Genomic DNA, 24,159 nt, shown 5'->3' with positions numbered 1-24,159 from the left:
CGAGCACCTGGAGGAAACCCAAGAGGACACAGGGAAAATGTGCAAACTTCACACAGACAGTCGCCCAAGGCTGGATTCAAATCCAGGTCTTTGGCGCAGTGGGGCAGCAGTGCTAACCACTGAGCCACCCCATGCCATCCCCGGTTGAGGCTGAGGTAAGCTTAGTGAGGAAAAGAGTGAGGACGAGCAACCCCATCGTGGCCAAAGGCCTGATGGGATACTGTTTAAGTATATTCAAGCATTGCCTAAATTTAATGAGAAGGATGTGGAAGCCTTTTTCATCTCATTTGAAAAGGTGGCTAAACAAATGCGGTGGCCAGTGACAATGTGGGTTTTGTTGATCCAAACAAAACTTGTCGGTAGAGTAAGTGAGGTATTCACATCACTATCAGAGGAGCTATTTGGGGCGTTTCAGGAGGTGAAGAAAGCCATCTTAAGTGCAAATGAGCTTGTGCCAGAAACCTACATGAATCTGAGAAGTGACCCTGGTCAAACCTACATTGAGGAGAAAGTGAGGACTGCAGATGCTGGAGATCAGAGCTGAAAATGTGTTGCTGGAAAAGTGCAGCAGGTCAGGCAGCATCCAAGGAGCAGGAGAATTGACATTTCGGGCATGAGCCCTTGAAAAAGGACTCATGCCCGAAACATCGATTCTCCTGCTCCTTGGATGCTGCCTGACCTGCTGCGCTTTTCCAGCAACAAACCTACATTGAGTTTGAAATGATCAAACAAAGTAATTTTGATAGGTGGATAAGGGCATTAAAAATAGAGCAAAGCTATGACACTCTTAGAGAGACAATTATTTTAAAGGAGTACAAAAATTCACTTTCTGAAGTAGTGAGAATTCATGTGGAGGAGCAGAGAGTTAAATCGGCAAGATTAGCAGCTGAAATGGCTGATGATTATGTGTTGGTCCATAAATCAAAGTTTGACTTCCACAATCAATTTCTATCTGTGATGGATAGAAATTGGGGAAAAGAGAAATCCTCACGTGGAAAGGTTATTCTCAGTGAAAATCATAAGGCTAAGATTAGATTCCCTACAGTATGGAAACAGGCCCTTCGGCTGAACAAGTCCACACCGACTGTCCAAAGAGTAACCCACCCAGACCCATTCCTCTACATTTACCCCGATTAATGTACCTAACAGTACGGGCAATTTTACATGGCCAATTCACCTGACCTGCATATCTTTTGGATTGTGGGAGGAAACCAGAGCACCCAGAGGAAACCCATGCAGACAAAGAGAGAATGAGAGGTTACAATATTAAGAGACAAAGGATCCTCTCAACCTGTGGTGTTGAAAGAGGGGGGATATGTACCTCTGAAGGACTATTGCCAGAAAAGTTATTAGTAACAGGAATTTAAGGTGAGACAAGAAACACTCAATTATGTAGTTAGAGGTTAGAGTGTCCAGTGAAGAGTGGAGCATTTGTGGTAGGAGTACTGGACAAACTCTCAGTTCCAGGAATACAATTTGTCCTTGCTAATGATATAGCTGATTCACCAATAGGAGTGGTTGAAAAGCCAGTGGAAACTCAGGCAACTGAACTATTGCAGGACACTCATCCTGGGATTTTTCCTGACTGTGTGGTAACAAGGTCACAAAGTCACCGGTTGAAACAGGAAAGATCAAGGAGTACAGGTAAGAAAGGTGCAGTGGAACTAGCAGAGACCCCATTTGATCAATTGGTTAACACAAACCCAGAGCAGATAGATGACACAGTAGATGTGTTTAGCTCAGATAAATTAACTGAGTTACAGCAGAAAGATGAAAATTTAAAGCAATTGCATCAAAAGGCATACAAAGAAAAAGAATGCAAATGAATCTTTGAATGTTTTTATCTTAAAAATGACATCTTAATGAGGAAATGGAGACCATTACATAGTCAGGCAGAAGTTCATCAAGTCGCATTGCCAGTGGGTTATAGAAAGGAGGTGTTACAAGTGGCACATAAGCTACATCTAGGGGGTCATTTTGGAGTGAGAAAAACTCAAGCTAAAATACAAAAACATTTTTACTGGCCTGGACTGCACAAGAATGCAACTGAATTTTGCCAGACATGTCATACACGTTAGGTAATTGAAAAACCACAGGTAGTAATAAAATCTGCACCTTCAATACCTATTCCTGCATTTGAGGAACCTTCTAAAGAATTTTAATTGATTATGTAGGACTCCTGCCCAAACCAAAAAGTAGGAATCAGTACTTGCTAGCAATAATGGATGTGTCCATTAGATTTCCAGAGATCGTCTCATTGTGCAATGTCATAGCTAAAAGGATTATAGAGGAGTTACTCAAATTTTTCACTAGATACCAAGTGCCCACAGAGATACACTTAGATCAAGGGTCAAACTTAACATCAAAATTATTAAAGTATGAGGAACAGCATCATTAAATTGCGATGATCTGTTGGGATTTTGGATGAGTTAAGTTATTCAGTATTCTGTTCTCTTTTGGTTGTGTTTTATTCGGTAATCTTGTAAAGAAATTCTGTTTTGTTTAAAACTAAGTGACTTGACCAACTCCACCCTTTCAGGAATATCCATATTATACCTGCTTAAAACAACTATCAAAGTTAGGGTCTGTGTTACTTTCTTGAAATGTTTTGAGGGCGTCTGGTCTGATCTGTAACACAAATTAGGTAAGAATTTTTCTCGATAGTTCAGGAATCCAACAAATTATTGGCCTACTTTCATATTTGTTGGTCCCCACATCTCTGCTACAGCTCTTATCTTGCGAGAGTTCAAGTTAAGGCATTTCACTGTCAGCAAATGCACTCTCTAATGTGACTTCGGACATCGTTTTCTTCTCTTGTTCCATTGTTTTTTATCATAGTTTTTCTTCTGCTTTTCTGTCATGTCTGCTTCTTTTGCTTTCATTTGTTTATCTTGAGCATCCAACTCCTAAAAGAATGAGTCCTTTGTCTTTTTATTCTTCTTTCAATTGTTTAGAACCTCCTGTGGCAGTAGGGATGCAGTTTGCTCTATCTAGTCTTTTCGACTGTACTGGAGGGTGGCTGCAACTCTGCTCAGTAGAGGCTGAGTTGGGCTCACACTTTCACCTGCTTTGAGATGTTGTTCATCTGGAAGGCAAAGAACACTCGTCATCTTCTCGGATCTGTCCAGCAGTCAATGACTTAGTGGCATGTGAAACATTGTAAATTTCTTCTGCTATGCCTAGGGATACTGGTCCAAATTTTCGACTCATTTCAGCTGAGATGAATGGATTTTGATTAGCAACTGCTCTCTGGATCTCTGCCCTTTCCTTTCCCTTGGGCTCTCAGCTTCATTTGTCTGCTGGGATGAGTATTGTTCCATCATATTGCCTAGCTAACTGGAAACAGAGAGTAGGCAGAAATGAGTCATTTTCTGTTTGGCAACATCTAATGAATGATGTGTCACAGGGACCTGTGCCAGAGCCTTCGCTTGTTACAAGTTATATAAATGACATGGATGAAATGATGAAAGATGTGGTTGCTAAATTTGCTGATGACACAAAGATAGGTAGGAAAGTAAGTTGTGAAGAAGATATAAGGAGGTTACAAAGATATACGTATGTATAAACTAAGTGAGTGGAAAAGGTTCTGGCAAATGGAGTATGAAGTGAGAAATGTGGAACTGACCATTTTACAAACAAAGGCTTTTTAAAATATAATTTATGACAGATTGTAATGTAGTGAAATGCAAAGGGATCTGTGTGTTCTAATGAGGTTAGTATGCAGTTTTAGGCAAGTCATTGGTAAAGCTAATGGAATGTTACCTTTTATTGCAAAAGGAAATGGATAATCTAAGATGGAGTAGAATATGCCGCTTCAGCCGCAGCTCATCCACTCCACCTGTTTCTTTCTCATTTCTTTCTCTTTTTTGTCTCTTGTTTTCTCTCTCTTGGTGTTTCCTTTCTTCTTTCCTCCACTCCCAGTGTGAGCGCAGACCGAATGAGGCGTCCTCTCAGCCGTGCCCAGTCTGTGGCAGTCTCTCAACCCCGCATTGGCAGTGTCTTGGCATGTGAGTGGGTCCTGCCTGGCCAGCAGGAGGGCATCAGCGAGGCAGTAACTTCAGCAATGGCAGTGATGGCATCATGGCCCAACACAAGAGGAGTGAGCAACGAGGGTGGCCTTGAAGTATCTTTGGCGGTGTCGGGAACAGACTGCTGAAGTCTCACGGCAAGCGATTTTAGCAGAATACTCATCAAAGACTGTTGAACGGAGGGAAAGGATGGAAGGCAGTTCAGTGGCCCTGGGAAACAACGTTTCCAGAGATGATCTTTGTGTTGAGCAGATCGTACTCTTGATCTTCCTTCTCTAGGTACTTTCACTTTTTTGCAGGAAGCATAAGGAGTGTGGTTCCCGCTTATAATGGTCTTTGACTTATCAATTAAAAGTCTGGCTGCAACTGGAAAAGGCAAATGAGCTGGTTATCTTCAGACTTAACGTGTTTTTTTTTGCTGCAGAGAAAAGAGACAATCCCTGACTTTACAACGGTCCAATTGCTTGACCCAAACATTCACAGCCTCAAGCTGTTCAGCTACCTGGCAGCAATCACATAGTTCTTATCAGGCAAAAATGTTTATCATCAATGCCTGGTCCCTATTGCACAGAACAATCAGCTCCTTGTTGCAAAACAAAAGCTCCATTTGTCCAAACTGTTTGGTTCCAGTTCATCTGCAAACTTGACTTCCACTACTGTTTGAACAAGCAACTATAATCAATGAAAGTTAGGTAGCTTGCTTTTAAAAAGCATAGCAATCTTTCAACAATACTTGGTTTTTCAACCAAACTTTTCCCATTTCAGTTCACAATCAAAAACACAGAGTAATAAAAAGATACGGTCTTTATATTCTGCAGTCAATGTTCTAATGGTCACATTTATGAGCATTAGACTTGAGGATGCATGCCTATGGTTTATTAGATTAGATTAGATTACATTACAGTGTGGAAACAGGCCCTTCGGCCCAACAAGTCCACACCGACCCGCCGAAGTGCAACCCACCCATACCCCAACATTTACCCCTTACCTAACACTACGGGCAATTTAGCGTGGCCAATTCACCTGACCTGCACATCTTTGGACTGTGGGAGGAAAACGGAGCACCCGGAGGAAACCCACGCAGACACGGGGAGAACGTGCAAACTCCACACAGTCAGTCGCCTGAGGTGGGAATTGAACCCGGGTCTCAGGCGCTGTGAGGCAGCAGTGCTAACCACTGTGCCACCGTGCCGCCCACCACTATGTATAGTGATTCATGAGAATCAATAGTTAACAGCTCTCCAGCAGCTATTTCAATAACTTGCTTTGTTTCTTTCTAGCTATACATTTGCATGCAAATGTTACAGCACTTGTTCCATCCCTAACATGCATTTTTTCTTCTGTGTGATATCTCTTTGCATCCTGCTCCTTAAACTTTCCGCTTATTCCTTTGCAAATACTTATTCCTTTATTCCAATGTATTGTTCTCATTTAGCATGAAGTCCTCAGCATAATGCAAAGCCTCCACTGTTAATAGTCCACAACTAATGATTGACTTCACAACTTCTGTTAATAACTGCCGTGAAAGTAAATTTCACTTCTCTCAGCAGATGTGTTCTCATGACGAGATTCTTTGTGCCTAAGAAAATGCCATCTCCGATGAGATCATTCACCATTTGCCCAAAACCACAGATATTTGCTGGATGTACAGTCATGTACTGGTCAAATGTCACAAGTTCTGATGTTGTACACTTTGCTCATAATGACATTAATGTGGGGTTCAAAGCATGTCTTCAAAGTCCTTAAATTCTCTGTAGTGGAAGTATGTATTTGGAAATATGTCACTGTTCCTTCACTGTTGTTGGGTTCAAAATCCTGGAATTCCCTCCCTAAAGTCATTGTGGGTTACCTACTGCATATGGGCTGCAGTGGTTGAAGAAATCACCTCACCCCTACCACGTATTTAAGGACACTAGAGATTGGCAATAAGTTCTAGCCAGCCAGCAATGCTCATGTCCCATGAGTGAATTTTAAAAAAAGCCTGGCTTTTCAGCATCTCTGTGAGAGTTAGGTTGCAATACATCTTGTGATTTTGATGGCAGGGTTCAAACTTTATATTGATTTGGTTTCTTTTCAATTCTGCAGCTATTTTGTTAGTGACAATGAAAAAAGTTCAATTCTGTTGCATATCTCTTTTCACATCCATAGCAGCAGGAAGTGGAAAGCTCACAGTCATTCATTCAGAGTTACTTAAGACTTCGCAGTTGCAGACTGCAATATTAATTTATCCTTGTTTTTATCTTCAACAGGAGTTGGCCCTGTTGCAATGCTAAAATTTCAACCCAGCGCTTCTGACATGTTTCAAGGAATGTGTTCAATGGTCCCCACAAACTAAGGTAAGCACAGTGGTGGAGGAGACATAACTATGGTAAGCTAGCTAGTGCATGACCTAATGGGCCTGTATGCCCTGGGGTTTAGAAGAATGAGAGGACTCTCACTGAAACAGATACAATTTTGACAGGTCTGGTTAGATTAGATGCAGGAATGATGTTTTTTCCTGACTGATGGGTTGAGAACAAAGGGTCAGAGTCTCAGGATATGCAGTAAGCAACTTCAAAATAAGATGAGGAAAATTTCTTCACTCATAGGTGTTGAACCTGTTCCGACCACAGAGAAAAAAATAGATATATATTATATATGTCTAACGGCTGCAGCAGTTGAGGGGCTTGGAGAGAGTGGGAATATGGCATTGTTGAGATAGATGATCAGCCAACATCATGCTTAATGGTAGAGCAGCACTGATGGGCTGAATAGCCTATTCCTACTCCTATTTTCTACATACAAAGACTTTTCTCAAAACAACAGGGATATCATCCAAATGTATTGCAACTCATTCATTTTCTCTCCCTTGCAGGACTGATGGCCCCAGAGAGGAGATAGCGCTTGGCACCATACTTGGGAATTCCCTGGCAACACTGACTCCAAGAAGCAAGATGATAGCTATCTGAGAGAAAGTGAGGACTGCAGATACTGTTGAGTCAGAGTCAAAAAGTGTGGTGCTGGAAAAGGACAGTAGGCCAGGCATAAGCCTTTATGCCTGAAACGTCGACTCTCCTGCTCCTCAGATGCTGCCTAACCTGCTGTGCTTTTCCAGTGCCACACTTTTTGACTCTGACAGCTATCTGAGACTTCCTGCAGCTGTGAAATCTGCCACAGTTTCAAGAAGAGTCTCCATGGTCTTGGGCATCTAATTTATGTTTATGGAGCTAATTACCTTCTCCATCTTGGATTTTGCTATTGCATGACATATGTTTGAACTAGACTTCTTTAAGCCATGAATCACTTTGCCCATGTTCATTGGCATTTCCTGCAACCTGTCCATCAGCCTCGGGCTTCAACGTTTGCATTTGAGTCCTCTGTGGCAGACTTTTATGTAACCTCACCACTTGGTGACCAGTTACCTCTGGCATTTGGCCCATCTACACCAGCTTCTATCAATTACGTCCAATCATTCATCATGTTATTTTGGATCTAGCTACCCTACATAATGCACATGGTTGCAGTCACTGAGTTGGTGCTTGATTGGGTCAGATTGAGCAATGATATTCATTAAGAAAGGCTAGCTTCTTCTTCCTGATGTGGCAGAAGGCAGTCTACATGTTTCTGATGCTAAAAATGTAAGAGAGGGATAAATATTTAATTTTTCATGGCAGGTGAGAAGAGAGAATGTTGGATCTAAGATAAAAGAATGTGGGCACAGAAAACAAGAGTGTGAGGAACTCTGCAGAATGTCTCCTCCAACACTGGTGAGATTGCCCCCACAGTCATGAGTTTTGCCTTTGGCTGTGACAACCAGCTCAATTTTTAACTGGACAGAATGTTCAGGTGGAAGCAGCCTCCTCCAGTCATGGTTTCTACCAAACATTTTCTATCAACGTATCCAACAAGCAGGAAATATGTGCAAGTTCCTTGTATGGTGCATTGAATAGCTCAAATACAATGTGCCAGATAAAGCAGAGATTGCAGTAATGGCCAGAATAGAGACAGCTGAGTGTGCAAAGTTAGGAAATGAGATGTAGTGGTATGATGCAATGATTATTGGTGCTCAGAGGGAAGTGGAAAGAGGTATTGTCAGTCCTCAGACTGGAGGTGATACAACTGTGAGCAGAAAATAAGAGCACAGTTTTATTTAAGAAGTCCTTGACATTTCTGGTAAGATCACTGAACATCTTTTGGTATGATCATCCGGAGGTGCTTCTGCTCCATGAAGGAAGAGAATCTCTGTACACTTCTACATTACTTGGATCAGGACAGTTAAGTAGCATTGTGGAATCAAAATGTTCTCTTTTGTACATCACTTAGCCATTTCAATTTAGGCAACTTCCCTGTCTGCAGCTGATCAGCAGTGCTAATTTTAAGAAGCATTACTTAAAAGCTGTCTGACATAATCTGCTCTTGTGTAATCATCCATTCCCCAAAGATGAAAGCAAACAATTAAAAATACTGAAATTATGATTAGGTTTTACATCAATGTCCATATTCCACCCAAGTAACTGTTCCAGTGAACTGATTGTGGATAGTTCTTGAACCAGTTCCACAGCCTGAATAACATCACACCATTCACTGTGTGCGGGGGAGGGGAGCTATATCCCTGTCCTGTGTAAGGGTGAGGAGTCAGCTGATCATCCAATATGGAGTGACATGAGGGCAAATGCATCACAGAGAAACCATGGAAATGTGCAGACATTGGGAAAGGATTCAAATAACCATTCCAGGTAGAAGCTAATTGGTGCAGTCATACAGGGGAGAGGCAGTATACCTGCTCTTTTTGTGGGAAGGGATTTACTCATTTATCTTCCTTTCTGAAACACTAATGCATCCTATGTCTGTGTCAGTTTCCTCCGGGTGCCCCAGTTTCCAGGTTAGGTAAATTGGCCATGCTAAATTGCCCACAGAGTTCAGGGATATGTAGGTTAGGTGCATTAGTCAGGGATAAATGTAGAGGAATGGGTCTTGGTGGGAGGATTAGTGTGGACTTGTTGGGCTGAATGGTCTGTTTCCACACTGTAAGGATTCTATGATTCTGTGATAACCTCAGAATAGTTCCAATGAATTCCAAAGCTACACATAGTTGTTGTCTATACATGATATAGGTTATGAACCCATTCATTTTCCATTGTGAAAGATGTTTGCACAGGTGACAGCACAGAATATATTGCTTTTAGTAGACTAGTACTGCAACATGTCTATAAGTGTAGTTAGTCAGAACTTAAATAGAAGATGAAGTTTATCGTACATTATTAGGTCAATGATATTCATAACTTTTATTAACATAACCTACTCCCAGGCTTGAACTGCATGCTAAAGGATGGTTAACTAACCCCATTGCCAGGAAGTCCAGGTGGTCCAGGAGGTCCTGGTGGTCCAGGAGGTCCAGGAGGTCCAGCATTGCCATTTCTTTTAGGTGGATTCTACCACACAAACAAGATAAAAACATTTATTGTCAAAGACAGATAAATGGAATTCAATCTATAATGCTCAGATGCGTGTATTTTTCTTCGCAAATTATAAAAAGCTCTGCAAATATCCCCCATCCTCAATGAGATCAGCCTATCGGTGCACATGATAATGCTGAAGTATTTGCAACAATCGTCTGGCATTTCTTGCCTGATCTATTCCTGCCTCCATCGAAGGTTCTCAACATCACGGATAGTCTTCAACCATCTAAATGCACTTCACATGATATTAAGAAATGGCTGAAGGCATTGGTAATGGCAAAAGCTATAGGCCCTAACAATATTCTGGCAATTGCACTGAGGAGATGGGATCCAGAACTTCCTACACCTTTAGCTAAGTTATTCCAGTTCAGCTACAACACTGGCATCAGCCCAACAATTTGGAAAATTGCCAGTTATATCCTGTATACAAAAAGCATAACAACTTCAATCCAACCAAGTACTGCCCTATCAGTCTACACTCTATCATCAGTAAAGTGATGGAAGGTGTCATCAACAATGCTAATAAGCAGGATTGGCTTAGCAATAACCTGCTCACTGATAATCAATATGGATTATGACAAGACCACTCAGCTCCTAAGCTCAGTACAACCATGGTTGAAATGTGGTCAAAAGACATGAATTCTTTTTGAGAGGACGTGAGAGTGATTTCCCTTGCCATCAAAGGCTGCATTTGAATGAGTGTGGCCTAAAGAAGCTTGAGTAAAACTGGAGTCAATGGAAATCAGGGTGAATCTCTGCAGGTTGGATTTATATCTAGCACAAAGGAAGATAGTTATGGTTATTTGAGGTCAGTCATTTCAGCTCCAAGAGGAGCTCCTGGGGTAGTGTCCTCGGTCCAACCATTTTCACCTACTTTAATAATGACCTCCTCTTGATCATAAGGTCAGAAGTGGGGATATTCCTTGTAGGTTACACAATATTTAGCAACATTCACGACTCCTTAGATACTAAAGCAGTCTATGGCTAAAAGCAGCAAGACTTCACAATATGTACTCTTGACTGATAAGTAACATCCATGCTATATAATTGGCAGGCAATGGCTATCTCCAACAAGTGAGAATCTTACCTTCTTACCTTGACATTCAATGGTGTTACTGAATCCGAAACTATCAACATTCTGGGAGTTAAATTGACCTGAACTGGACAAGCCATGCAAATACTTCGGCCACAAGAACAGGTCAGAATCTAGGGTTCCTGAGGTGAGCAACTCACTTCCTGATTCCCCAAAACCTCTCCAAGGCACAAATTAGGAGTTTGATGGAATACTCCCAACTTGCATGAATGATTGCAGCTCCAACAACACTCAAGAAACATAACACCATCCAAGACAAAATAGCCTACTTAATTGGGACCACATCCCAAATATCCACTCACTCTCCCACCGATGTACAATAGCAGCAGCACATACTACTACAAGATACATTACGGAGGATTATTAGACAGCGCCTTCCAAATCATGGCCGCAACCATCTAGAAGGACAAGGACAGCAGGTAAATTTGCCACCTGCAAGAGCCCCTCTAAGACACTCAACATCATAACTTGGACATGGATCACTGTTCCATATACGTCGCTGGGTGAAAATCATGGAACTTCATCCGTTAGAGCATTGTAGGTGTATTTATATTAAATCAACTGCAGCCATTCAAGAAGGCAAATCACCACCCCCTTCTCAAGGGCATCTATGGATGGGCAATATGTACTGAACCAATCCACATCCCATGATGAATAATAAAACAAAACTTCCCTTTTTATTGTTATTATTTTCCCATCCAAACTACATTTGATCTCAGAGATGTTAACCAACAACATTTGATATCCTAACTTAATCTAGTTTCATTTGCTACCACTTGGCTCATATCCCTCTAAACCCTTCTATTCATGTACCCATCCAGATGCCTTTTAAATGTTGTTGTTGTCCCAGACTCCACCACTTTCTCGGCAGCTCATTCTACACACGCACCACCCTCTACATGAAAACATTGCCCCTTAGATCCCTTTTAAATTTTTCCCGTCTCACCCTAAACCTATGGCTTTTGGTTCTGAACTCACCCATTCCTATTTGATGTGGAATCAATATGGTATACACAAACCTATCTAGAAAGTTAGACTTTGAACTTGTGAAAAGCAGCTTGGAGACAGCCATTTTTTCAGATTAACCAGTTTGTGAACCAGACATGGGTACAAGCTATGAGGTATCAGGCAGCCAAAGTTCATAACCAGTTTAAGGTTCACATACAAATCAACATCTTAGCTGTTTGACAGCAAGAAACCTTACAACCCTTCACTTCACAAGAATCGTACTTTAACTTTAAAGGACTGAACCCATTCAAGGAATCATAGGCTTGGAAATCACTTGGAAGACACAGATTATGAATCAGAGTCTGAGTTAAATGTAAGCTGCAAAAGTATTTGTATCTGCACAAATTTGAGGTGATTTTGTTTCTCCAAAAGTTGGGATATGAGCACCTCCTTAATTTCCTTTAAAGTAAAATGGCTTATTTGGTCATTTCAGACGGTAGTTAAAAGTGTTTCTGTAAATCTGGAATCATGTAGGACAGCAAGATGCCTTCTCAAAAAGAAATGAGTGAACTAGTTAGGTTTTTATGACGACCTACGATATCAAAGATAGTTGGCATGATTACCATTACTGAGATTTTCTTTGTATCCTAGATTTTAAAATTTTGAATTAAAATTTTCCCAGCTGCCATAGTAGATTTGAATCTGTAGTGATTGGGACCAGGTTGACCTCATTGACCACCAGGTTCCTGATTGGGATTGTTAACCGGGGCCAATCAGATAAGCCTTTGCTGACCAATATAGCCAGGAGATTAAAACCTCCTCAGTAATGTAAAAATAGGTAAGTCCCCTGAGTTGGATGGGACTTATCCTGTGATTCTCTGGGAAGTCAGGGAGGAGATTGCCAAACCTTTGGCTTTGATCTTTATGTCATCATTGTCTACAGGTATAGAGCCAGAAAACTGGAGGTTAGCAAATGTTGTTCTCTTGTTCAAGAAGGGGAGTAGAGACAATCCTGGAAATTATAGACCTGTGAGCCTTACATCAGTAGTGGGTAAAGTGTTGGAAAGGGTTATAACAGATAGGATTTATAATCATCTAGAAAGGAATAAGTTGATTCGGGATAATGGTTTTGTGAAGGGTAGGTCGTGCCTCTGAAACCATATTGAGTTCTTTGAGAAAGTGGATAAGGGTAAAGTGGTCGATGTGGTATAATTGGATTTCTGCAAGGTATATAGTAAGGTTGTCCACAGTAGGCTATTGCACAAAATACAGAGGCATGGGATTGAGGGTGATTTAGCGGTTTGGATCAGAAATTGGCTAGCTGAAAAAAAGCAGAGGGTGGTCGTTGATGAGAAATATTCATCCTGGAGTTCAGTTACTAGTGGGGTACCACAAGGATCTGTTTTGTATCCACTGTTGATTGTCATTTTTAGAAATGATCTGAAAGAGGGCATAGAAGGATGGGTAAGTAAACTTGCAGATGGCACTAAGGTCGGTAGAATTGTAGATAGTGATGAAGGATGTTAAAGGTTTCACAGGGACATAGATAAGCTGCAGAGCTGGATTGAGAGGTGGCAAATGGAGTTTAATGTGGAAAAGTGTGAGGTGATTCACTTTGGAAGGAGTAACAGGAATGCAGAGTACTGGGCGAATGGTAAGATTCTTGGTAGTGTAAATGAGCAGAGAGATCTTGGTGTCCAGGTATATAGATCCTTGAAAGTTGCAACCCAGGTAGATAGGGTTATTAAGAAGGCATACGGTGTGTTATCTTTTATTGGTAGAGGGATTGAATTTTGGAACCATGAGGTCATGCTAGAGCTGTACAAAACTCTGGTGCAGCCGCACTTGGGGTATTGTGTACATTTCTGGTCACCACATTATAGGAAGGATGTAGAAGCTTTGGAAAGGGTTCAGAGGAGATTTACTAGGATGTTGCCTGGTATGGAGAGAAAGTCTTACAAGGAAAACCTGAGGGACTTGAGGCTGTTTTCATTGGAGAGAAGAAGGTTGAAAGGTGACTTAATTGCAACATATAAAATAATCAGAGGGTTAGATACGTTGGACAGTGAGAGCCTTTTGCCTCAGATGGTGATGGCTAGCATGAGGGGACATAGCTTTAAATTGAGGGGTGATAGATATAGGACAGATGTCAGAGTTAGTTTCTTTACTCAGAGTGTAGTAGAGATATGGAACACACTGCCTACAACAGTAGTAGACTCGCCAGCTTTAAGGGCATTTAAATGGTCATTGGATAGGCATATGGAGGAGAATGGAATAGTGTAGATTAGATGGGCTTCAGATTGATTTCACAGGTCAGTGCAACATCAAGGCTGAAGGGCCTATACTGTGATGTAATGTTCTATGTCTGTGTTCTACTTGAGGATTGACTCTGAGCTGGCTGGCCACAGCCAGTGTACTGTCCACTTGTAAATAAAGGGTGACTTGATGACGGGATCTGGCCTCTGTGCAGTTATTTCGTTATCCTTGTCTCAGGGCATTTGCCAGAGCCTCTAGGTGGCTAGTGCAGTGACACCATTATGCCACCATCTCACCAACTGTGTGAGAACAAATAAACTACTTTTAAGTTCTAACATCATAAGAACAAAAGAACTAGGGTCAGGAATTGACATTTCAGCCCCTTGAGCCTGCTCTATCATTAAATATGATCATGGCCTCAATTCCAGTTTCCTGTCCACTCCCTGTAACCCAAAAGCTTGTTGCTAAATTATTAAATGGGAATACTCACTGCAATAGTTGAAAAAAACAAATATGCCTATTTCCTCACAAAACATACTGATCGTAGGTAGTGAAGGGGTACACACATTCAGTCTGCAACAATTTATTTCGACAAAGTCACATACATGAAAATAAACTTTTAGACTTGCTGTTAAGCAATGAGAAGTAGACATTAAGGGAATGGCAATATCTGATTCTTTATATGTCCATCTGTATAAATTATCAAGAATCAAAATCTAATGTAAATCAAAGGCTGTTCAGTTATTTAGAAGCAACAAAAAATAATGCTTACTGGGTCCCCATTCAGCACATGGACATTTGTAATGAGAGAAGGATACATTTTACAATCAACATGTTAAAAAAACCAAAGAAAGAAAAGGATATTCCAAAGATTAGCAGTAGGCTGGAAAATCTGGAAAGTTTTAGAAACCAGAAAAGGATGATGAATAAAAATGAAGAGGAAGAAATGAGAATGTGACAGAAAACTAACAAGAAATTAATACTTACTGGTTTCCTGGTAGGTTGAAGATCATTCTGTAATGAAAGCATACATTTTACAATCAACAAAATTGAGGGTTTATAAGACAGATACTGCAGTAATCATGGCAAAAATTAATATTGATGGAAATTGGATGAATCAAATGGGCAATAGTGGCAGAGAGGATGAACTTAAAAAGAATTTTGGGCAAGTTCCTTGGAATAATCCAAGGGGTGGCACGGTGGCTCAGTGGTTAGCACTGCTGCCTCACAACGCCAGGGACCTGGCTCAATTCCCACCTTGGGCAACTGTCTGTGTGGGGTTTGCACATTCTCCCCGTGTCTGCGTGGGTTTCCTCGGGGTGCTCCGGTTTCCTCCCACAGTTCAAAGATGTGCAGGTTAGGTGAATTGGCCATGCTAAATTGCACGTAGTGTTAGGTAAGGGGTAAATGTAGGGGAATGGGTCTGGGTGGGTTGCCCTTCGGAGGGTCAGTGTGGACTTGTTGGGCCGGAGGGCCTGTTTCCACACTGTAGGGAGTCTAATCTAATCTAGAAGCAATCTGCAAACAGACTGCTTAACATCTAGTAATATTTAGTGAGATAGGAACAATCAATAACCTCATTGCAGAGGACCTCAGAATAACACTGATCATAACAGAAAAACATTGCACATTCAGTTAGAGGGGAAAAATTTGGGTTTGAAACTCAAGCCTTGAATTTCAATAAAAATAATTACAAGGGTATGAAGAGTGAGTTGGCTGAAGTGCACTTAGGTAATAGGTGAAAAGATAAGACCATTGACAAGAGTACCAGATGTTTGAGAAGATATTTGATAACTGAACAAAAAAAGTATTCTACTGTGAAAGACGATGAGAAAGATGCACCATTGGTATTCCAACTCAGGAAGTTAAGGATAGAATAAACAAAAAGAAAAACATTTCAAAGATTAGCAGGGTGCTGGAAGGTTGGCAAAGTTTTAGAAACCAGAAGCGGATGACAAAAATAAATGAAAAGGAAGAAATGAGAAAGTGATAGCAAACTCGCAAGAAATAAACAAATAAGAATAGAAGCAATGGAAATTGGTCCATTACAGAATATGACTGGGGATTTGATCATAGGAAATAAGCAAAGGCAAAGATTTTGAATTATTATACCTGTATTCACAGCAGAAGACAGAGAAAGAAAAAAAACTCTAGTAATGGTTTGCTGAGAAAACCATAGCATTTTTCTTGACTGTATCTGCCATTTGATATGCTCTGTAGTCAGCTCAATTACAGTTTGTCTGTAAATCCATATTTACCACACTTTGATTCTGGAAATTAGGAAATTGCTATACATATAGCAGATTTACTTCCTTTTCTAACTGCATGGAGTTATTTCATTTATTCAGTATTGTGGAATCTTGTGACCTTTTTCGTTTACTAAGTATGTGACACTAAACACTTGTCTACTCTAAACAAAAATATTATTGTTCCACGACACATTCTAATATAGATTTGGCAATCTCATCTGGGATCAGAACAGTGCAAATTAAAATATAAATATTACAGTAAATAAATTCATCCTTTTAACAGTACGTGTTTCTCAAAGATCAGGTTGGGTGAATGGAGAGTGGATGTAGGTCTTTGGTGCAGGCATTGATTCTTGCATCTGAAATAAAAGCATCCCGAATATTGGGTCAGATTCTTGAGTTACATTGACGCAGTAAATTTACACAGACCAAGCGAAACCAACTTGTCTGTTCCTTACGAACGAATGATACTGCTGGCAAATTAATTTTCCGGGGAAACTTCAAATAGGCATGCATAGTTTGCAATAGGAAAAGGATTTCAGATATGAGCACATCCACCAATTGTGTGGCCCTAATGAATACGCTGGGAATCTTGAAATAAGCAGACACTTCTTGCTTGTCCTCTTGGAAGCTTAGGAAGTTATTTGGTGGCTGGTGCGATCTCAGTTGCTGTTATAACGGGACAAGTCAGATTCTAGTCTGGCTTGATAGATGATATGTTGTTGTTTTTCTTTTGGTTTTGGGAAGGTGGTAATTCATTAAGGCACAAACATGCAATGCTGCAGACTTGGGTTTAACAATGAAACAGAAATTTATTATGCAGAAGAATTGAAGATAAAATAGAATAAACCAAACAGTAATACCAACAATATCCTATTGCAGTGTTTATACATTGGGTAGAATGCCCTTTCTATCCCCCATAAGGTTTGACTTAGCCATGGTGTCAATCCCCTGTCATAAAAATCTGATCTTCTCTTTCTGAGTTCATGGAATATTAAGTTTAAACTTTCTCACCTTTAAGTCACCCCTCCTGGACTGTAATCAAACACTTCTAGCCAGTAAGTTATGAACTAAATTCCTTACATTGAGGTTACCTAGTAACAGGATTAAACTACATTCTTACTTTCTCAGGAGCAACTGCTTTGCAATCTAGTTTCAATTAAGAAACTTGTAGATCTGTGTATCACCTAAGCTTCCACAAAAAAAACTAGAATATTCTATCCAAAAACTTAATGTACTACACTGTTTACTTTGTTTTCTTGTAAAGTCTCCCAGTGTAAACACATTCCCACTAGCCTCCAACACTCTCTCTTACACTGCGCATTAAAATAAATCACCATTGCTACAGAAATTCTAACATCAGTAAACTCCTACAAACAGAAAACCCATATGCGACTAGTTCAAAATTTAAAATTCCAAACTGAAATATAAATTAGCTTAACATGAAAATATAAATCATGCACTTTACATTAGTGATAAGGAATGTGTGTTTAACAGTAAAACAATACAAAATATATCAGTACCATAGAATCTCTACTGTGTAGAAAGAGGCTATTCAGTCCATTGAGTCTACACTGACCCTCCAAAGTCCATCCCACCCAGACCCAGACCTCCACATTTTACCATGGCCATCTCTGGACATTTCAGACAATTTAGCATGGTCAATCCACCTAACCTGCACACCTTTGGACTGTGGAAGGAAACTGGAACACCCAGAGGAAACCCACGTAGGCACACGGGGAGAACGTGCAAATTCCACACAGCCATCCGAGGGTAGACTCGCTTGGCACTGTGAGGCAGCAGTGCTAACCACTGAACCACTGTGCCACCCACAAAAACATTTACTCATTCTAACCTATAGTAAATTGTAGTAATATTTTATTCTGGACAAGTTGAAATGACAACTAAAACATCTTATTCTTACATGGTTTTGCGTTGGAGGAACGGTTGGGCATATAGGACAGCATTCTCCAAATGGAATTTCAGCATCTTCACATGGCAATTCCTCAACACACTGTATATTATCACAAATGATGATTCCATTCTCACAAATGCACAGAGTGCAGAGGTCAGCTTTCCAAATACTTTGATCACTATATTCTGTTCCATCCTGAATACAAAGGGAACCTAAAAAGGAAACATACATGCATTAAATTCAGAAAACTCCAGGAATATTTGACTGAGGGAATCGTGTGAGATCCATAATTATTCAATGTAAATTCAGAATTATTGTAAGAGGCCAAGGTAGGTTTAGACATTCACAGGCAAGATTAAATATAAATAAGGTGTCCAGCAGCAGAATTCTAGAAACAAAACTGAATTCTGTTGACCAGGTGCTGGAATCGTATAAAATGCTGGTTAGGTTGCAACTGGAGTACTTTATGCAGTTCTCGTCATCACAATATGGGAAGGAAATCAATGCACTTACGAGGGTGTAGAGGAGGTTTACCTGGATGTTCCCTGGGCTGGAGGGTCTGAGCTGTGAGGAAACATTGGCTGGGATTGTTGTCCTTGAAGCAGCAAAGGTTGAGAGGGGACCTGATAGAGGTGTACTGTAGAGGATTATAAGGGGCTTACATAGGATGGATAGGAAGGCACTTTTTTCATTAGTAGAGGGGTCAATAACCAGGGAGCATCGATTAAAGGTGAGAGGTGGAAGGCCAAGAGGAAAGTTCAAGAGATTTTTTTATCCACTCAGATGGTAGTGGAAGTCTGGAATTCATTGCCTGAAAGGTTGATTTAGTCAGAAACTCTCATAAAATTTAAGCAGTACTTAGATATTCACTTGCAATACCATAACCTCTACAGCAATGGGCTAAAAGCTAAAAAATGTGATTAGCATCATCATATCTTTGTTGCCAGGTATGGTTATGATGGTCCAAATGGCTTCCTCCTGTGCTTTAAACATGCATGAGTCCATAAGCCTATGAGTTCAGCAGTTAGAATCAGAAGTGGAAGCTGAGGTCATTTGACCAGAGATCACCAAACATTTAAGGAGTCACAAGAATCAGAGCCAACTACTAAGGAAATTGGGGTGAGCAGAGAGGTAGTGGATATGATGACACTGTGCCAAATGCTGGCACCGTATCAAAATGTGGGCTGAAAATGTGTTGCTGGAAAAGCGCAGCAGGTCAGGCAGCATCCAAGGAGCAGGAGAATCGACATTTCCTCATTCCTGAAGAAGGGCTTATGCCCGAAACGTCGATTCTCCTGCTCCTTGGATGCTGCCTGACCTGCTGTGCTTTTCCAGCAACACATTTTCAGCTCTGATCTCCAGCATCTGCAGTCCTCACTTTCTCACCATATCAAAATGTCACCAGCACTCAGCATCGTAGGAACTCCATGGACTTGTACAAAAGGAAAGTGAATCAGCAAAGACAATCAGAAATAAGACACCAGATGAGCCCATGGATCGGTGATGTCTCCAAGCAGATTTGGCTCTAGGCTGTAGGGCAAGATGGGAGGTCCATTTTACTCTGAAAATAAGGATGAGATCAGTCTGCTGGATCAAGCAAGTCTGAAAGGAAGTCAACAACCTTAAAAATATCCAAAGTAACAGGGATCGGTGCAGCAGCGTTTCAGTGACATTATTCTCCCAAGATGAGTATTCCACCCCACTTTTGCCTTTGGGACATGTCTGTTGGAACATGGAAGAGCGTATTTGGGGAAGAGATTAAGTAGCAGCCTGCTTTGTCAGAGATATAGCTGCATCATGGTGAGAAGCACTTCCCTGGTGTTACTGACCCTCTTACCCTCACCTTCATGAGTGACCGGGGAGAGAAGCATTCACCTGGCTTCATCACAAACCATTGGACTACCATTAGAATCAGCGTAGAGTTTGTCTTTGTGTGGTGGCTAACAGCATTCATCCTTATCCTTGAAGGAGAAGACAGTACATAATATGAAGGAATGAGTTAAGATGAGTGGAGGGTTTTTTTATTCGTGACCATCCTTATAACCAGAGATTAGAACTAACAGGGCATTGGAACTAACAGGGCAAGATGGCACCTACTTTATCACAGATGACCAGGTAAGAGTGCAGACACAGAAGAGTAAGTGTCCGAGGGAACAAGTAGAGTAAGTAACTAGTTCACACAAGGAATAGTATACATACGTCAAATATGCACCTGCAATCAAAAGTTCTCCAGCTACTGTCTCTATGATTTTGGTCCAAGTTTACAGTTTGGAGTGATGGCAGAGTATAATCAGAAAGATCATGTGAATTCACTTCCACCAAACTGCTCAACTTGACAATTCTGATAAATTCCACCATAGCAGTTAATACTACGTATGAAATGCTAAAATAATCAACTTTTTAAATAACAATGCACAACATTCTAAACCATGTCAATTCTGTACACTCACGCCAACCTCTTACTGTTAACAGATCCTTAAAAATTCCAAGATCCAAATCTAAATCTGTAACTTCATCAAAAATGAATCAATTCTCCCTGGGCCAACCCAATCAATGCACCAATGTTGTTGAAATTTATCAGTTAGTTTGCAAGATATACAGCTTTCAGTCAAAGAGACTAATGGCATCAACAATTACTTCCAAAAATATTACATCTGCTGAGATTCAGTAGCGGAAGCAATAAAGTCCTTCACCAGTGGAATTCCACAAGGATCAGTGCTGGATCCTCTACTTTTTGTCATTTACATAAATGATTTGGATGCGATTATAAGAGGTACAGTTAGTAAGTTTGCAGATGACACCAAAATTGGAGGTGTAGTGGACAGTGAAGATTACAACAGGATTACAACAGACAAAGTCTTTTCCCTGAGGTCGGGGAGCCCAGAACTAGAGGGCATAGGTTCAGGGTGAGAGGGGAAAAATATAAAAGAGACCTAAGGGGCAACTTTTTCACACAGAGGGTGGTACTGTATGGAATGAGCTGCCAGAGAATGTGGTGGAGGCTGGTACAATTGCAACATTTAAGAGGCATTTGGATGGGTATATGAATAGGAAGGGTTTGGAGGGATATGGGCCAGGTGCTGGCAGGTGGGACAAGATTGGGTTGGGATATCTGGTTGGCATGGATGGGTTGGACCGAAGGGTCTGTTTCCATGCTGTACATCTCTATGACTCTATGACTCTATGGAGGGTCCAAGAACATGGAGACCTTCAAGAAAATTCAAGTTAGATGGGTAGGTCATGTCTCCTACGCAGGTAACTATATAACCTCAAGCAGACCTTCTATGGACACCTTCCTCAGAGCAAAGAGGCAGCACAATGTCTCAGTGGTTAGCACTGCTGTGTCACTGTACCAGGGACCTGGCTTCGATTCCAGCCTCCACTGTCTGTGTGGAGTTTGCACATTCTCCCCATGTCTATGTAAGTTTCCTCCAGGTGCTCCGGCTTCCTCCCACAGTCAAAAGATGTACAGGTTAGGTGAATTGTCCATAGTGTTCAGAGATGTGTATGTTAGATGCATTAGTCAGGGGTAAATGTAGAGTATTAGGGTAGGGGAATGGGTCTGGGTGGGAAACTCTTCGGAGGGTCAGTGTGGACTTGTTGTGCCAAATGGCCTGTTTCCACACTGTAGGGAATCTATTCTAATTCTATTCAAAGGACCTAAGGTGGTCAGTACAAACAATAAAATAATGGCTGTCAAAGAGCTTTACATAAGTCTGTATTGTGAGCCATCTCCCATTGGGTGGGGGGGATGGGGGGGAGGGGATCTCTTGCAACCAACCAGCCCAACTAAAGCCCAATCGAAATTCAGTTCATAATTTTTGAAGTACCATTTAAATAATTTCAGAGCAAGACCAAAGATGGTTTAAGCGCAGAGCTTCCCCAAAAAACCAATAACGACCGCATGCACTGTCAGTTCTGTCGACATTCATGTTGATTCCAGATCAACCTTTTCAATCCTATGAAGACCTATAGAAGACAATTAAATCTTTTAAAGCTTGAATGTACTTGAATAATGCTATTTGAAGCGATCCCATGCCTTGTAAATATGAAATGCATCATTTTTTGTGGTCAGATTAAGCATGGATTCTTGACACATCTTTGGTGGAATCTTCAATAGTATGTAATAACTCATTGAATGTTCTACCGCACAAAAAATAACCTCAATATCTACCCTGTCATGCCCATCAGAATCTTTACATTTGAACGGGATCACATTTATTCTTTTAAACCGCAATGAAAACAGACACTTTACTTAGCGTCTGATCAAAGGATAACACTCTCTGAGGAAGCAAAACTTTCACTCTATTGCCTCCAACACAAGCATTGCCTTCTTTAAACGTGGAAATCAAAATTGTGCACAGTACTCCAGGAGTGGTTTCTCTGTAAAACTGCAAACAATTGTAAACTGCAACATGAATTCCTTGCTCTGTACGCCAGTCCTGTCCCAATACAAGTCAACATGCTATTTGTCTTCCTGCTAGTTACATCTGTGTTGAAAACCTCCTGCATTTGTTGTACAAGCATACTTAAGCTGGCCTAAACATTAGCATTTACGGGTTTCATACATTTTTAAAAATTATTTTACATTTCTATTATTATTACCAAAATCATATTTCTCCACGTTATCACACATTAATCACTTTACTGCCCACTCACTTCACAATTTTTATAGCTTTGTTGTGTCTGCCTCATAGCTAACATCCCTGATTAACTTCATATCATTACAAGCTGGGATACGTGTTACTCTTGGTCTATGACAATGCTCTCTCTGAGCTGCACATGCAGACTGTTGTTCTGAGGTTCCATGCAGGCGATTAGCATGCCGACAGCGTTCCCAGCATTGATTTCTGTTTCTGGAAGTTGATCCTGCTCAAGGTCGTCAAAAGTCGACATGAAAGAAAAGCAATCAGCTGGAATACTGGTCTCTGCCCCGCTGAACAGCCCTCCATTCATTTTAATAAATTATTGTCAATCCCATAAAGTGTTACCTCAGAGCACAGTCCAACATATAACGGTCTCAGTCTTGGCCAGTATTCCAATAACATGAAACGATAACAATTTCCATGTATATAGCATCTTTAACATAGTCAAAATGCTCCCACGGCTCTTCACAGGAGCGTGATCAAACAAGACTTCATACTAAAATGCTTGAAGATATATTCAGAAAGAAAACCGAAAGTTAGTTAAGAAATGCCTGAAAAAATAGTAGTGGAGGCAGGGAACGAAGTACAGAACTTAAGGCTCAGGCAGATGAAAATACAATCACTAATTGTGGCAATGGAAATTTGGAATGCTGAGGAGGGCAAAATTTCAGGAGCACAGAGCCTTGAAGGAATGTAAAGCTATCTAGGTACAAAATTCTGGAATTCCCTATCTTCTCCATTTTCGATCCTTCATGAAACATTCTGTTTGTTAGCAACTATTATTAGTCACTACTGTGACCGTAATTTTTAATTTTTAACTTAATTCCTTATTTCTTTCTACCTTGTTCTTACGTTTTTGTACCGAGGTACTTTAACCTAAGATGGTGTTGTGTGGTCACATTGAAATTTTTTTTGCTGAACTCCTGTATTTGTGCTATTGAATACATGTGACAATAAAATCAAAATCTGAAACTAAAATCTATTATGACATTGTTAGAAAAGTAAATATATCATCAACAACAAAATCAAACTGTCAGGATAGTTTTTTTTCATGGAATGCATTGTTTAAACCAGTATTGTTGCCAAACAGTAATTGTCCTCAAACTGAGTGGTTTGTGAGTCCATTTCAGAAGGCAGTTAAGAGTCAATCACATTACTTTGAGCATGTACTCACATGCAGTGCAGGCAAGGTAACAATGGTAGATTTCGTTCCTTAAAAGGAGTTTAATGAACCAGATAGATTTATTACTATTGTAAATAATTTCACAGCTACCGTGACAGGAGTTTTATTTATTGAATTTAAATTCCTTGAGCTGCTCTTTTGGAATTTAAACCCACGCCATCCATTGGGTTCGTCCAGGCCTCTGAATTATTTCACAATGTCCCTCCACTTCTTGAGAAATGAATTGACAGATGTGGTAACTGCCCTGAGATTTCATAAAGGGCAGAGCCAGATGAAATGCATCCCAGTTCCTGAGAAAAGGCAAGGGGGATATTGCTGAGGCTCTGATCATCACATTTTATTCTTCCTTGGCTGCAGTAATGGTGCCAAAACTGGAAGACTGCCAATGTTGCAGCTTTGTTTA

General features: G+C 40.6%; 1 protein-coding gene across 1 annotated transcript in view; it reads right to left on the bottom strand.

Moving 5' to 3' along the window:
- LOC122556849 (uncharacterized) overlaps positions 1-24,159 on the bottom strand; it is a 184,233-nt gene that overhangs the window by 123,341 nt on the left and 36,733 nt on the right. Inside the window, exons 2-4 of the mRNA XM_043704102.2 lie at positions 17,937-18,139; positions 14,751-14,777; positions 9,350-9,439 (exon numbers count right to left, since the gene is read on the bottom strand). Of these exons, the coding sequence (XP_043560037.2) occupies positions 9,350-9,439; positions 14,751-14,777; positions 17,937-18,139 (320 nt within the window). The remainder of the gene's footprint in view (positions 1-9,349; positions 9,440-14,750; positions 14,778-17,936; positions 18,140-24,159) is intronic.

The sequence above is a fragment of the Chiloscyllium plagiosum genome, unplaced genomic scaffold (genome assembly GCF_037043375.1).
Source record: "Chiloscyllium plagiosum isolate Xiang-an unplaced genomic scaffold, Cpla_swu_hap1 HiC_scaffold_7, whole genome shotgun sequence".
NCBI classification, from domain to species: domain Eukaryota; kingdom Metazoa; phylum Chordata; class Chondrichthyes; order Orectolobiformes; family Hemiscylliidae; genus Chiloscyllium; species Chiloscyllium plagiosum.
The sequence above is the reverse complement of the archived record's forward strand: the minus strand, read 5'-3'. Positions and strand labels throughout refer to the sequence as shown.